The 17,449-nt window shown below is 28.0% G+C and overlaps 3 protein-coding genes across 4 annotated transcripts; 1 reads left to right on the plus strand and 2 right to left on the minus strand.

Annotated features, from left to right (window-relative positions):
* Positions 1–1,396: 1,396 nt before the first annotated feature.
* LOC105248325 (valine--tRNA ligase, mitochondrial) lies at positions 1,397–7,830 on the minus strand. Its single transcript, XM_025409746.1, has 16 exons — positions 7,251–7,830; positions 6,761–6,986; positions 6,153–6,399; positions 5,814–6,042; positions 5,564–5,743; positions 5,283–5,407; positions 4,782–5,056; positions 4,267–4,543; positions 3,986–4,108; positions 3,546–3,653; positions 3,288–3,447; positions 2,873–3,168; positions 2,474–2,680; positions 2,190–2,301; positions 1,765–1,994; positions 1,397–1,462 (listed from the first exon to the last, which is right to left on the minus strand). The coding sequence occupies exons 1-16, from the start codon at positions 7,351–7,353 to the stop codon at positions 1,397–1,399; spliced, it is 2,964 nt and encodes a 987-aa protein (XP_025265531.1). The 5' UTR covers positions 7,354–7,830.
* Positions 7,831–8,119: 289 nt separating this feature from the next.
* On the minus strand, positions 8,120–16,007 carry LOC105248326 (probable ATP-dependent RNA helicase spindle-E). Of its 2 annotated transcripts, XM_025409711.1 has the most exons (13): positions 15,699–16,007; positions 15,196–15,337; positions 14,765–15,068; positions 14,108–14,565; positions 13,478–13,826; positions 13,023–13,189; positions 12,252–12,894; positions 11,543–11,883; positions 11,063–11,275; positions 10,101–10,781; positions 9,240–9,698; positions 8,468–8,802; positions 8,120–8,330 (listed from the first exon to the last, which is right to left on the minus strand). In XM_025409711.1, exons 2-13 carry the CDS (start codon positions 15,298–15,300, stop codon positions 8,198–8,200), a joined length of 4,188 nt encoding a protein of 1,395 aa, XP_025265496.1. In that variant the 5' UTR covers positions 15,301–15,337; positions 15,699–16,007; the 3' UTR covers positions 8,120–8,197. The 2 variants fall into 2 exon arrangements, with proteins under 2 accessions (XP_025265496.1, XP_025265497.1); XM_025409712.1 differs by lacking the exon at positions 15,196–15,337 and having other exon boundaries at positions 14,765–14,863.
* Positions 16,008–16,239: 232 nt separating this feature from the next.
* Positions 16,240–17,268, plus strand: LOC112638285 (histone-lysine N-methyltransferase SETMAR-like). Its single transcript, XM_025409747.1, has one exon. The coding sequence runs from the start codon at positions 16,240–16,242 to the stop codon at positions 17,266–17,268; it is 1,029 nt and encodes a 342-aa protein (XP_025265532.1).
* Positions 17,269–17,449: the final 181 nt, after the last annotated feature.

Below are 17,449 nucleotides of genomic sequence, written 5' to 3' on the forward strand. Positions count from 1 at the left end.
TAATAGAATGTACACTGCACGACAACGATTCGTTCCGCGGTCTCTCTCGCGAGGCAAGGGGAGCGTAGCCTCTAACCAATCAGCCATTTCCACGCTGCCAGCTGATTGGTCACTTCTACGTTCCCCTTGCCTCGCGAGAGGGACCGCGGAACGAATCGTTGTCGCACAGTGTACATGATAGAATAGAATAAAGCTTGCAAATTGCGCGCGCTATAGTTCCCTATTAATGGCGGACGTTGTGCCAACTCCTTGTCATTGTCAGGTGATTGGATATGAAAGTCGTTGTCAGTCATTGTTTTGCGAGTTTTCTGTCAGTGCTAACAATAAAAATAGTTTTGTGTCAGGTCTCAGAGAAAGACGATTCTGTAAAATATATATTTTCATATCAGTAACATTACACGTGGTTCGCACAAGCATCCCTTTCTCTTTGACCTTAAAAGTGTGATTAATAAAGAGATCAGACATCAACTAAGCCTATACTTACGACTAAAGATTTTTCTATCTGACGCTTGCAACGTCGTTAATTTATGCTTTTTTTGCAATATATTGTGCGTTCCTTTTATAGTAAGATGTCTTTAATTAACTGCTTACTGATTTCTCATTGCTTATTACTTCTCTTTTATTCCATTCTACTTATCATTGGCTATTTTGATACTTTTGCATATGATCAAATATTAAAGCGAGAAAAAAGACTCACTTTAGTTCATGCACATATAATTGGAGTAATTAGTATGGATCGAGGGAAAAAGGCTAAAATATTTGATTTTGATAAAAAATAAAGAAAATCGAAGATGACATAAATTTCAAGAATTATAATTCTGTTTAAAAATTTGAATCGTGAAAATTTAAACTCTAAAACATTGATATATCAGAAAAATTAGATAAAAGGTAGTTTAAATCAGAATTTTAAGCAGTGTATATATAATTCCCAAGAAACATTATATAATTTATCTGCATTATAAGTAAAATAATGCTCTATATTATAATCATTTTATCTACAGTGCAGATAAATTATAATATATAATGTTTCTTTGAGGAATAATTTATAATGCTTGAATGCATTCACACTAAAGAGATGATATTTTTATAGAGTTTAAAGTTATAGAGATTATAATTTTAAGCAAATAATCATTATTATTTGCAATTGCATTTATGTTAAGTTCTGTATTCAATTATATATATATATATATATATATATATATATATATATATATATATATATATATATTTGCACAGTCGCAACTTGTTTTTTTCATATTTATATATTATATTATTCACATTTATATTTATCAAAAAATCTCAGAAAAATTATAATTTACTTATTAAATATGTGAAAGAGAGAAATTATATTTACAAACATACATAGATCACACATTCTAATAAAAATTTTTTTTCTTTATTTCTCTTTTGCTTTCTCCTTTCTTGTAATATTCTTTTTAATAAGTTCCAGTATTGATGCGTCCTACAAAATAAATAATAAGCATGATAAATTCTTTCAAAAAATAGTAATAAGAATATATATATATATATATATATATATATATATATATATATATTTTTTTACTGTTTACTAAAAATATAGAAAATATTAATATCGATATTGATAATATTCTAAGGCCGATATTACATTTGTCATATGATAATTGTACTATCAGTCTAAAAATGTGTAATAAATATATATTAATAAATAATTATATATACAATTATATATACATAGATGTAATTCGTTATATTTATATATTAAAAAACAATAAAATAATTTACCGTAACTGCAATAAGTAGTGCACAATCGTTCGTGTGTATATATCGAATAGTGTAAATGCTATTATCGTCGGAATTATAGTTGTCTTTTGTCGCTTTATTATGAAAATCATCGTCGTTAATCGATTCTGTCAAGTGGATAGGCACATTCCAGATTCTGCTCGCTCCTTTAATTAGGTTTATATTTTCCAAATAGAAGTCATAATCATGCACGTTATTGACCAAGATATTAACTGTACAAAAACAAACAGACTTTTTGTCATATATCACTTAACATTTCATTATTTCTATTTGTCTATATTTATAATATATGTGTGTGTGTGTGTGTGTGTGTGTGTGTGTGTTTTATATTAGATATGAATTTTCGTAATAGATCTGACTAAAAATTTAAATTATTTAGATGATTTTTGCTAATTACCAGAACCCACCTTCTGGATTTGACTTCTTGCTCACATTTGCCATACAGCTTCTGATAACATCTATCACATTCAAAAGCTTGCACATTTCTTTCTCTAATACCACGTCTCTAAAATTCTCGAACTATTAAAACAAATAAAAAAATTAATCATATAAATTATCTAATTTATATAATAATGTTCAAAAAAGAAATGCGTGAGAGAGAGGTGAGGAAAGAACAAAAATTGTGTATATATTAGAAAAAATTAATAATATAACAATTATTAATATATAGCTTATATATACATGCACATACCTCATATGACATGGGATAGGATGTCTCCAGCAATGAAGAAACAGATTGAAATCCCGGCAAATTCTTTTTAGCGAGTCTTGTATATAGATCGTCCGATAAGTAAGGAGTAATGGGTGCGAGAAGGCGTAGCGATACTTCCAAACATTTTGTAAGAGTATCGAAATGTCCAGCTGCATTGCCACTTTTAAATCCGAATTTTGTACCTTCCTGTATTAAAAGATATATATATATATATATATATATATATATATATATATATATATATATATGTATAGATTCATTTTTTTTTCAAGAGAAGAAATTAAAATTAATTAAGATGCAAACTACATTATCACTATTATAATGGTCAATATTTTTAACATTCTTATATATTTCATAAAATATTGTATTATATTGTACCACATAAAAATCGCAGAATTCATAATGCAAAAATTGACGAATTGCAGCAATCGCTTTATGAAAGTTTCGTTCGGCGAACGCACTGTTCACTCTGTCTACCATCCATGACAATCGACTCAGGATCCATTGATCCAAAGTATTTAGATATTTCTTTCCTTTCTCTTCATGTTTTTGATCTTCTTTGATCTCCTCACCATTTTTTGCCATCAATAATATGTATTTACTTGCTTGCCAAATTTTATTACAGAAATATTTGTTCATGCGACAATCATCCATGTCGAAACTGATGGTACGATCTATAATAAAAATTTCTCTTATGATTCTTAAGATATAAAAATTTTTTTGAAATTCTTTTAACTTTTAAATAATTTCTTCAGGCTCTTCATTTTCAGGTTCTTAATTTTAATTAACTTACTCTTAATATTACGTGCGCACAACGATAATCTTAAAGCATCTGCGCCACAGTCTGGTATTCCTGCAGAATACGATTTCGCGTTGACACGCAGTGTTCGCTGCAACTCGTCAGCACTAAGAATGCCCACTGCATTATTTTGCTTTGCTTGAGCGTTTAGTTCCTATTGCATTTTAATCTTTATAATATAATTTTGATTATATATATATATATATATATATATATATATATATATATATAACAACTTCAGAAAATACTCACTTCAAAGCTACAACCATTCATAATATTTTCTGGTAAAATGACATTGCCAGAGCTCTTGGACATTTTTTTATTATTAGCATCACATAAGACACCATGGAGCAAAACTTCCTATACATGTATATAATTATCAATTTAAGTACATTTACACTAAAGAGATATTTTTATAGTATACATAAAATTTTAACAGAAAAATTATATTGTTTGAAAAAAGGCAATATTATGTTTCAATAACAAATAGTATAGAATTTTATTTTAATAGTACTCAATTGTGAATTGATTAATATAATTTATTGTGTTTATTGAAAGACTTATTATATTAAAATTGTAGAATAAAAAGTTATTATATATTTATTAAATATATATATATATATATATATATATATATATATATATGTATATATAAAATATAAATACTTGATTATGCATATATAATTGTATACCTTGAATGGCAAATTTTGTGTCATTTCTAGACTTAGCATCACCATCCTCGCCACCCAGAAAATAAAAATATCATGACCAGTTTCCATCAGTGTTAATGGATAATACTTTGCCATGTCCTTTGTCTGCAACAATAGATATAATAAAAATGCAAATATAATAAAAATAAAGTAACAAATATAATAATGTAAATTAAAATACAATAATAAAAATAAATAATAACAAAAAAATAATAACAATGATAATACATTAAAATAAAATTATAGTAATAATAAAAACTAACATGTTTCGGCCAACCGAGTGTGACAAACGGTATAATTGCCGAAGAGAACCACGTGTCGAGGACATCAGGATCTTGATGTATCCTCACTGTATCCCCATATTTTTCCCGTGCTTGCGAATATGCCTCTTCTTCAGATCGTGCGATTATCCATGAAATGTTGTTAGTACTACTAGAAGAAAAGAAATTGTCACCACTATCATTATTATTGTCACCATGATTTACGGAATATGCTGGAATGCGATGACCCCACCACAATTGTCTTGACACACACCAATCCCTGAAGAAAAGAAAAAAATTTTTTTTCTAAAAATCTATTTATTTACATGTGTGTGTATATGATTAAAGTTATTTATGTATTCATATATTCCATTCATTTACTTATTTATTCGTTTCTTTCATTTATTCACTTCTTTATTTATTTCTTTGTTTACTTATTTTTTTATTCAATGATTTATTGATTTAACTTATTTATCTATATTAATTTAATAATTACAATCATATATAATAAATTTTACCTAGTATTTTCAAGCCAGTCATACCACAATTGTTCGTGAATACCATCGTCGCTCGAATCAATTTTTAATTCACCATTCTTTACAGCTTCGTACGCTCGTTTAGCCATTGCCGCGCATCGCACAAACCATTGTTCTTTAGGCAGATACTCAATTACATCGTGCGTGCGCGAACATCGTGGTAGTATCATTTGGTGATGATCTTCTACGCTCCTCACGATACCTCGCGCCGACAACTCGTTTACGAGTCTCTCCCGTGTGACAAACCTTGACAAGCCCTAAAATTATACAACAATACAACAATAATAAATAAGAAAACAAATCGATAAGTAATAAATATGGTAATATATTTAACCAATATTCTCTAAAAATATATTAAATAAAAACAAAAAATTGAATATAAATATGTTATATGAGAATAAAAAGATATTAAATATGTTCATTTAAAAGAAAAATATCTCGAGTCTAGAATAGAAAAAAAGAGTTTCTTCTACGAGATTATACCTTAAATTCCTTGCATTCGTCCGTCATATTGCCAGCTTCATCGATAATGCTAATAACTGGTAAACAGTGCCTTTTGGCAATGCTATAATCCGAACGATCATGCGCCGGTGTGATTTTTACCACACCTGCGAGAAAGACATATGTATAATTAGTTCAACAATTATAATAATAAAAAAAGTTTTACTCAAAATTTATTAATCTATTTTCTCTCTCTTTTTCTATACACATTTTTCGACATATGTATAAATTTATTTTTTATAAAATATAAATATTTTTTTTACCTGTGCCAAAATCTCTTTTGACCGAGGAATCGGCTATGACAGGTATGAATGTCTCTTTTATAGGGTGTAAAACTTGCCGGCCAATGTACTTCGAATATCTTTCATCATCTGGATGTACAGCAATTGCCACATCTCCAAAAATTGTTTCCAGCCTAGTTGTTGCAACTATCAATTCTTCTTCTGCAAAATTAAATGGATTAAAATTGACATATTAAAATCAATTTTAATTAATATTTATTTTTATACTTACTCGAATCTTTGATCGGATATGCCAGCTTAATTAATTGGCCAACAGTGACTTTACCGTCATGTCCAGGTAATCGGAGCTGCGTTTTGCCGTTTATTATGAAATCTTCGACCTCGATCTCTGAGATTGTACTGCGCAGCGCCGGCGACCAATTGACAAGATCTCTTTCTCTGTACAATAGATTTCTTTCATTTAGCCGTACGAATGTTTCTGTCACTGCTGTGCTATGTCTCTATAAGATCACAGATACGTATAAACATTCGATGTCATAATAATCTAGTAATAATTACTTTTTGTAACATAAATATATAATTTATATATAATAAAAAATATATACATTACTTCATCAATAGTAAAATATTCTCTGTTCCAGTCAAGTGTAGCACCAAGCGCTTTCAATTGTTGATTGATAATCGTGGCCTTCTCTGTCTTCCACTGCCAGAGCAATTGCTCGAATTCGATACGATCCATATCACGCCGTGTGATGTTTCGTGTGTGCTGCAATACACGCTCCACCACCGCCTGCGTTGCAATTCCTGCATGATCCAGACCTGGTATCCACAACACTGGATGGCCTTTCATTCTATGCCTGTATGTATGTGTGCACAGTAGAGAAAAATCTATAATATAACGGTAAATTTACCTATTGTAAATAAATGTATGAATGTAAAAATATGATATAATAATAACAAAATTATTAATAATATTATGGTCATTTCTATATATAAGTTTATATAGTAATAAAAAAGTTCAAATGTAATATATGAATGTAATATATTATATATATTGTATAATATTTGAATATATTGTATAATTATAATATATAACTATATTATATGATTATAATGTAATAATTTGACTCTTGATTTATAATATTATTATATGTTACTATTATATTATATGTTACTATTATATTATACTATTTTTCTACTATCTTTACCAATACTAACCATCTTGCTAGAACATCCTGAATTGTAACAGTGAGCGCATGGCCTAGATGCAATACCCCTGTAATATTAGGTGGTGGTAAGATCATACTAAAAGGTTCTTTGTTCTCTTTTTCCTCATGTTTATCTCTTGTTCTCACTAATCTAGAGGCTGTGAAGTAATTGTTGTGCTGCCAGATATCATACCATCCTTGCTCCACATCTTTTGGTTTAAATGTCGCTGGAAAATCTGCATTTACAAATTTAAAATAAGTATTATATTTCTCTTATTCATCTATTCGATTCTAATTAATTTTTTTTCTGGAATTTTAGAATCAAAGTTTTATTTCTTATAATTTCTTACCAATGTATAAAAATTAAAGTTATTCCTTTTTTTTGGAGGAAATTCTTTGCAAATTACAAAAATTGAATACATATGTAAATTCAAGTACAGAAACATATACATGTATATATAGTATTAATACTAAAGATAAATAAGATATAATAAATGCACCTGTTAATCTTTTATTATTGCATAATTCTGCATTTGCAGTTGAAGTGCAATAACGTAATCTTCGACAGAAAAATGAATAATCGCTCAATGTACGTTGCATCATTGATAATTTTACTCGCGAAAATACGACAAACGATAACTCGTGTCGTGGAACAAATTTATTTATTAATTCAATTAGTTACATTCGTCATATTTTTTATATAAAAACATACGTATCTTGACATAACCGCTGCACATAAATCACATTACAAAATCAAATCTCAAATTTCAGACTGCAAATAAATTTCTATGTTGCATGTACATACAGCGTGTTTTATGTAGCTTATTAGACTTTGTACGCATTGAAGATTTAGATCCGACCAATCGATGTGGGTATCCTTCGCTCTTTTTGCTCTGATTGGTCAAATTCTAATCTCCAATATGGAGTGTATGTACGTATGTATACCATAGATGCTATATTTATAGTACGCTACCAAACACAACACAATGGATCTGTTCGTTTTAGCTGCACTGCTGCACTAGTGCAATAAGTTAGAAAGAGACCAACATACTTTCTTTCACTCTAATTGCACTAGTGAAGTAGTGCAGCTAAAACGAACAGACTCAAAATCTTATATAAAAATACATAATTTATACATGAATTATAGATACATATGCAAGTTATGTTATATAAGATAGCCTTATAAAAAATAGTAGTGTATTAATCTGTAAATGTATCAAAAAATTAAACCAAATGTTATTTATGTATAGATACAAAATATAGATAAAAAAAATCTAAGTTAAAAAATAACATTCATATTTGTTCATAATAGAAAAAATAATCGTTTGTAATAAAAAATTAAATTAATAATTATTATAAGTATCCTAAACAAAATATTTGGCAAAATACTTGGCTCTGATTTAGCAATAACTTCTTCATATATAATAATGATATAATAATAATCTAATTAATTCTGTAATGTTTTCTCATTTCTTATATGTTGTTCTGAATAAAGATGACTACGTAATTCCAACAGACCGAGTGTCTCTATTTCACACAGCTTACAGAAAATGGTCACGTTCTTCATCTTATGTACATCTCTAAAAAATAAAATGTTTATATTTGTATGCACATGTGTGTATGTTAAAAATAAAATATATAAATATAAATATATATATATATATATATATATATATATTTATATGTATGTGTGTATATGCTAAAAATGTTTACATACTCGTAAGCAAAACGTTGCAATTCCAAAAGATGCTCTATCATTTCCTCCTTTTTCTTATTTATCTCCCGTAGTTCTAATGCTTTATGCAACGGATAAATATCGCATTGTCTCGTTGTTTCTCGAACGGATGGTAAAAAATATAATTTATTATAATAATTCCATTTATTAGAACAATCATCGATCTCGTCGTTCACTAAATTTCGTAATTTTCTTTGTTTGTCTCTTAGTTCAAGCAAAATATGTTTAATTTTATTCTGACAGTTTATAATATGCTCACAATTGGAAGTTTTATCTATTTGCATTCCTGCATTTATCCAATAACGTAATTTATTTATCTGTAAGAAAGAATCGTGATGTAAAAATTAACTATTAATATTATTATTTTGTTATTATTAATGAAAGATAATAAAAGAAAAATAATATTAATAAATTATTTAAATAGGAATACAAAAAGAGACACAGAATAAAATAAATAGAACATTTTTGTAATCTGTTAATAAAATTAATAAATTATGTAACAAATAGCAGAAGTGGAAATAATTTTTGAATAATTAAGTGTAATACATGGATGTGTCACATATGATAAATTATGTGTAAAACAATTGTAAAATATAATAGGATATATAAAATATAAAAAAACAAGAGATATTAATAAGAAATTTCCTTCAATCTAAAATCTAAAAAGTTTAAAATCCCAAATTCTAGACAAATTAATTTTTTTTATAGTTTATCTTATTAAATTATCAATTTATTATTTTAACCATCAATATACCTCTTTAATATCGTCAATCGTGATTTCCACATCAAACTTAATTTCCATATCATGATCAGGGAACACAGCCTGTTCAGAGCAATTATCCATCGATCCCAAACCACATAAAGCTCCTATGTAATGAGTCCTTCGTGAATTACATCTCAATTCCATGCGCGGTGCGAAACTTAGCGCAAACAATGCTGCAAGTCCAGGAATATTTGGTAGGAAAGTGGTATTTCTCAAAATTAATTCTCCATTATTTGAATTTTGATTGACAATCTGAGCGACCAAAAGACGTCCCAATGATTGATCGTGATCGTCATCCAAAAGGACACTATTCACAGAATTCGATTCTATATATATTTTTTTAAATTTCCCGACTGATGTCAATTGGGTCAACTCCATTTCTAAGGGAGAGTACGGACCTTGAAGTTTTATGCTGAAATTGCACTCTTCTTCTTTAGGTGGATCAGGATACTAAAACCATATACATATAAAACCACATATACATTATACACACACACATTTTTTATAAATTAACATTAGTTATATATGTTAATTTTTTTCAAATATTATTATTATTATTATTATTATTATCATCATCATTATTATCATCATCATATGCTATAATTTCTTATTCTGCCTTCTTTTATTGTTTTTATAAAAAACTATACAAAGCAGAAAAAAGCATAAAAAATATAAAAATATGCAAGTATAAAAATTACTTACATACTTCATTATTTTAGTCAAAATAATAATGAAAATTATATAAATATATATCAAAAATATCAATAAATAAGAACAAATTTAAAATGTAAAAATTTATATTACATTATTACTAAATTAAATCTTCATCTTAAAACCAACCATTTTACTTACTTTTAATAAATGATCCTTATTATACTGTTCCTCTTCATAAAATTTCTTTTCCTCCTTTGATATTGTTTTAAAGTTGTTTATACTCACTCTCAATTCATGATTATATGTCGATAAATAATTTTCCTCTTTTCTTCTAGCATATTCTTTCTCTATCATATCGTCATTAATATTAAATTCTTCTCCTTTTTTATTAATAGCAATCAATTCCAAATTAACGATATTATCAACAACTGAATAAATCTTTCCAAAAATCTTACTCATTTTCTTAATTTGCATTTCAAAATAATTTTTCGAAATTTTTGACCAACGACCATGAAAATTAGCTTGATTTGAAGGTCGCAGAAAAGCTAAATTACACTGGAATGCTAAAGGAGGTATTTCCAAAATTTGGACATCATTAATTTCTCTTAGATCACTATATCGAACTCGAGAGGAGTGACCGTTGTCAATGAAAAAAACGTCAACTAGTTGTCCAAGTCCTAAAGTGAAGTCTTCAATTATAGCACGATGATAAATTAAAGAATCTTTTCTTTCCATAGGAGCGGCGATTATAGTTGAAATTTTTGGAGGTAAAGAAAGTTCTTTTAATGGGCGATTATTCAAAATCTTTTCAATAATTCGTAACTTAAAATGGGTGTCATTATTATTGAGAATCGCCCAGAAACAGCCAGGGCTAATAATCTAAAAATATTGATTGGCATATATTAATATAGAATGTGCATAAATAAAATTAGACAAATAATTCATCCAGTAATAATTTCATCAATCAATGAACAGATATAATAATTTCATCGAACAATAATTTAATGAACTTAATATAATAATTATTATATAATTTATAAATATTATAAATGTTTCTTTCTTATTTATAAATATTATAAATGTTTCTTTATAACAACAAACATTTTTTTATAATTCTAATTTTTATCTTTTATTAATTTACAAAATAAAAGAAAACTTACAGTTTGTATAAATAGAGGTATAAAAGTGACATCAAGTCCTGGCAATTTGGGCTTGATTTTATAACTATCGCTCTCTATCTTCCTTAAATCCTTATGAAAGAAAAGAGTTCGTTCAAATTGATGAATGTCATGATATTCTGCCCTTTTAAGTGCTTCTCCTATGTTCAACAAATTTATCTTGATTGGCACATTACAATGCCTCATCTTGATAGCCTGATAAATTAATAATGAATATATATATAATGTTACATAATCATCAATTATTAATGTTACATAATTATAATGTTTTATAATAAACATTCTATCAGTTCTTTCATATTTTTTATATTTTATATAAATCTGTGCATGTATATTATTATTATTTATTATATATAAATTATATATTATTAAATTACACATATATATTTGTCGCATGCGCGCGCATACACACACACACACACACACTCACACACAAAATATAAATAATAAATTAATAATTACCTGATACACAAAATTTGATATATTGTAAAAATTATCATTAATAGGCATTTTCTCGCGAAATTGCACATAAACACGTTTTGATTTATCAAAAAACACTACTATTTGATTTTCTAGAATTCCTTGATGCTTAGCAAAAATCTCTTGGAATTTTTTAGCATACAAATATCCAGGTTGATCTATTGGCCATCCTCTTAGATAAACTGTCTTCATGGGATCTAAGATACCTACGCTCTTTATAATATTTTCTTTATGAACTTCCAAATTTTGTATACGTTTGACAAAGTAATTAGGATAGAATGCTCCTGCGAGAATGACTTGAAGTACAAAATCACGATCAGTATCTGAAAATAATTATTAAAAAAAATAAAACGAATTGTAGATGTATTATAATTGAAAAATAATCTAAAATATTATAAAATAAAAAAATAAATAAAAAGTTAAAAAATAATTGTGAAACAAAGTGTAAATTTAAAAGGAACATAAAATTTGCTTTAGAAAATATATACATAATTCAGAAATCAAATTAAAACTAAAAATAATAATGAAAGCTAATAAAAGATAACTGTAAAATAATAATTTAGAAATTTATCAAAAAAAAATCAAAGAATAGAACAATAAAAAATATTAAAAATGATTTTAAAACGATTACTAAAAAATTAACTATGTTTAAAGCACAATTAAATAATTACAACAAAAGGAATATTTATACCTTGCCAGATGCTTTTATTAGTTCCAATACTCTCCTCAATTCCAAACTTCATCAATCTCTGAGTGATCTCATTTATCAGAACATGTAATTCGCGTAGAGTTTTTAGTTGGACTCCATTTCTCTCGGCCCATTGTCTTTCAGCTTGACAAGTAGCTAATCGACGATTCGCTTTTTCATTTTGCCACATTTTGTAAACATTTAAAATAGCGATGCAATCGCTGTCAGAATCGTAAGCCCATTTTCTACGAGTGGCATAAGAAGAAACATTACAGTGCCATTGTGTGTTAAAAACATCCTTGATGGTCATACTGGCCCCCAAAATAATAGCGTCCCGTAAAACTCCAAAAACGTGACCTAGCATAATTAATTTCGTAATTTGTATATCAAGTGGAAGAAATGCCATTATTCTGCCGAGATCAGTTAATTTCCCATCAAAAGGTTGAAAGGAATCATCTTCATTTACTAATCCTCCGACCTCCTTTAGAGTCAGGATAGTGGCTGCTAAATTAGAGACAGAAGGTGGATCCAGAGAAAGAGAGAGAAGGGCACGTGGTTCATCAAGGTCGAAAATCTTGGCACGAAGAACAATATTGGCGAGTGGAGCGCGGAGTATTTCCGGAGTGCTCTCGTTATTAAAAATATTCTGTAAATTTCGTAAATTTCAAAGATTTTATGATCCATTTTAATCTCTTATATATTTATAGAAACTCTTCTTAAAGTATACAGATTATGAAAGTACTAAATATAAATAAACTTATAAGCATTACTTACATCATAAAATGATTTTGGCACTAATCTGTATACTCTGCCATTCATTACACGACCTGTACGACCAGCTCGTTGTATACAATTCGCTTTACTTGCCCAACAAAGTTTTAAACTTTGATAATGAGTAATGGGATCAACTTCCATTACTTTTACAAGACAAAAATCTATCACTATAAATTATAAACATTTATTAAATTAATTATTAATTATAAGTAATATTTAATTGCATTTATTTGTTCATTTTTTGGCATTTCTTTTCTCTTCAATAATTAATTGTTATTAGAAATTATATGTATGCGCGCGCGTATGCGCGTGTACAATTTTTTATGGAAATATTATAAAATAACTATATATTTATATTACTTTAATATCTCTATATACTTTTTCGCAAATATTTTTTGTTTTAATATTTTTTTTTTCTGAAGAATAATTGTATAATTTATAAGAATTTTATTTACCATATTTTATATCTGGTACAGTAATACTGCTTTCAGCAACATTTGTGGAAAGTATAATGCGCCTGTAACCTTCCGGAGGTTTATAAAAAACCCGTTGCTGTTCATTACTAGAAATCCATGAATGCAAAATCACCAAGTCCCACAATTTATTCATATGATGAGCTAATAAATAATTATACATTTCTTCAATTTCATAAATTCCAGGTAAAAATATGAGAACGGCGTGTCTCTGAAGTGAATCTGAATCTTCATTATCATTTATATCAATTAGATCCAAAGCATTGATGATAAGGAAGCAAACATTAATCATATTTTTAGTGACTTTTGGTTCTACAGACACTTCTGGTATCTATAAAATTCAAACTTATTATTATATACTTATAATTACAAACTTAACAAAGTTAAGATGTATTAGAAAACCATATTATATAAATTATTTATTAACTATTACATTATTAAAATATGTATAGACTTTACAAAAAAATATTGCATAATTATTGTGAAATAAGATATGCAATATGTTTATTATTATGTTGTTATATATAGTAATAAATAATAATTTTAATGTATTATATAGAATTATATACAAGATTGATTAAATTTTGAATAATTATTATTACTCATACTTACTGTTTCCAGATTTTCTATCTCATCCAGATAATATGTACAAATCTTAAAATTTCTTTTTTCTGGAATCTTGATAATTGGTGGTGGCACTAGTTCATTTCCTATTTTGGTAGAAAAATACTCTGCGAATTTTACTACATTAATCGTTGCCGACATAAGAATAATTTTGACTTGTCTAGAATTTGTTTGCAACAATTTTTTAACAATTAGTAGGAGAAAATCCAATTCTTGATCCCGTTCATGAATTTCATCTAATATAATATGTGTATATCTTAACATATGTTTTTCACGTATCAAGATATTGAGGAGGATTTCAGTAGTGCAATATGTTAAACGGGTTTCATGTGAATTTTCCACCTGCATGCCAACTTTGTAACCTATGAGACTACCAAGAGTCCATCCGCTTTCTTGGCTAACTCTTTTAGCAACATTTATTGCAGCAATTCGTCTTGGTTGTGTAACTAAAAAATATGAAATATGTAACATATAAAAATATTAAAAATTATAAAATAATTATAAACTCTAACAGAAATTTATAAATATCATATTATAAATATCAAGATTTATATACTTTACTATCAAAAGAGATGTTTTGTATATTTTATATATATATATATATATAATACAAATATGTAATGAAAATTATATTCAAAAATGTACCTATAATATTACAGGAAAGCTTCTTCTTGATATTAGCATCAAGAATAAATTGGGGAATCTGAGTGGTCTTTCCACAACCAGTTGGTCCTTGAATAATAACTACAGAATTCGTCTCAATTATTGATAATAATCTATCTTTCATAGAAACAATTGGCAAATTACATTTTGGATTATAAGTAAAATTACACTCTTGATAATCTTTTGCTAAATCTTCCACATAGAGCTTTTGCACATTATCTTCCAATTTTTCAAGTAATGTATTGAATTCAGATTTCTTTGTATTGGTATCTCTACTGTTTACAAACTAAAATATAGAAAATATAGCTACTATTTTTCTTCCATAAAAATATACATATACATAAGTAAATATCTTCTTAAAGATATTATTATTATTGTATGATTGTATAAAAATATAAAACGAATTATCCTACCCTTAGACACTCTTCAACTTCTGCTTCTGTGTAATCTTTCACATAACTTTTTTCCATCAATTCCTTTTCAACAGGATAACTATGTTTTTTACTTAATGAATCCATAGTTTTTGTCTCACTTTATGTAGTCATTCATGAAATACTAATTTAGTTCCAAGTGAAGAATATAAAAAAATATTGAGATTGTAAACTATTATTAATCTCTCGTCAATCGTTGATTAATTAATATTTCCACATCATGTTTTCAATCACAAATATAATAATATGCTGGCAACTAATTTTTCAAAGATGTATATATATATATAACTTATTGTATATATATAACTTACTTGTGTTATTTATTTTATTTCAATTTTCTAACCTATATAAAAGTGTATACAATATTTATATAAACAGAGTGCGTACAATAAAAAATATTAAGGTAATTACACTAAATTACTTGTGGGAAATTTTAACAATACCAGCAACTAAAGATTATTAATTTTATGTCGACAAAAAACTACCTTTTGCTCGATAAATCACAATGATTTCAATCGTTCTTCTTCTTCTTTCTATTTTTTATGGCCATATTTGATCCAATCAGCGATGAATATACTCAGGCCAGCAACTGGTATTTCAATCGTTATTTAACAGAAAAGACCCGCCAAATCTCATATTCAACATTATGCGATATCTTGTAAATTCGATGAGCTATTGGTCACACCATGTTCATTCGAGAAGATAATAACAACATGGCGTAGCTAATCAGATTTACTTTTAATTTCAGATCAACCAATCAGATCCGTTTGCAAAGAAAGCACTTGAAGTACACTTATTTAATATCATAAACTTTAATATTATATATATAACTTTAATATATATTGGATCAGTGCAAAAGTTCGTGCCCGATTCGTACATATGGCACTGTTGAAGTTGCCTAGCAACTCTGTTGTTGTTTACATATGCATAATATATATTATTGGAAAAATAACAGTCATACGTGTCATTTGAGCATTAGAAATTGCTTGGTTTGGTTAAATTTAAGTCGTGAAAAAATCATTGAAGATGGACAAGGAAAAGTTGCATTTTCGACATGTGATGCTTTACGAGTTTCGGAAAGGAATAACTGTTGGCGCTGCGACAAAAAATATTCAGGAGGTTTATTTGAACCGTGCACCAGCACTTCGAACGGTGAAGAAGTGGTTTGCTAAATTTCGTCGTGGTGATTTTGACCTCGGAGACGAACCTCGTTCTGGGCGTCCTTCCGACATCGATGACGATGTTCTGCGCGCATTAATAGCAAACAACACACGCATTTCGACGGAAGAGATTGCTGAGGTCTTAAACATTGATCGATCAACCGTGTTTCGGCGTTTAAAGAAGATGGGACTCACTTTAAAGCTCGACACTTGGATACCGCATTCGTTGTCCGAAAAAAACAAGTTGGACCGCATCTCCACAGCCGTTTCTTTGCTCGGACGATTGGAAAAAGAGGTTTTTTTGGATCGTTTGGTGACTGGCGATGAAAAATGGGTGTTGTATACCAACGTCAAACGCAAGCGTACTTGGAAGGAAGCAAATAAACCGGCAGATTCAATTGCCAAAGCTGAGTTGCATCCAAAGAAGGTCTTGCTCTCTGTTTGGTGGGATTGCCAAGGTGTTATATATTTTGAGCTGCTTCCTGTTGGTCAAACGATTGATTCAATCAAGTACTGCCAACAACTAACCAAATTAGACGCAGCAATGAAAGAAAAACGCCCGAGCTTGGTTAATCGTAAAGGCGTTATTTTCCACCATGACAACGCCAGACCACACACATCGAAAATGACTCTGGACAAATTGAAACAATTAAAATGGGAAATCTTATTGCATCCACCATATTCTCCGGACATCGCACCCTCCCATTACCATTTGTTTCGATCATTACAAAACGATTTAAATGGCAAGAATTTTGATTCTGTGGAGGCTATCAAAAATCACATCACCGCGTTCTTTGACGCAAAACCACGTGATTTTTTCAAACGTGGTATCCATACATTGGTTAAACGTTGGAAAATGATTGTCGAGAACGGTGGCGAATATATTATTGATTAATAAAAGCGGTTTTATAACAATAACAACTGTTTGATTTTTATTTACAAATCGGGCACGAACTTTTGCACTGATCCAATATATATATTTAATATATATTAATATATATTTAATATATTTTATATATTTAATATATATTTTATATATTTTATATATTTAATATATATTTTATATATTTTATATA

This window comes from Camponotus floridanus, unplaced genomic scaffold, assembly GCF_003227725.1.
Source record: "Camponotus floridanus strain SB8 unplaced genomic scaffold, Cflo_v7.5 scaffold28, whole genome shotgun sequence".
Lineage (NCBI taxonomy): Eukaryota > Metazoa > Arthropoda > Insecta > Hymenoptera > Formicidae > Camponotus > Camponotus floridanus.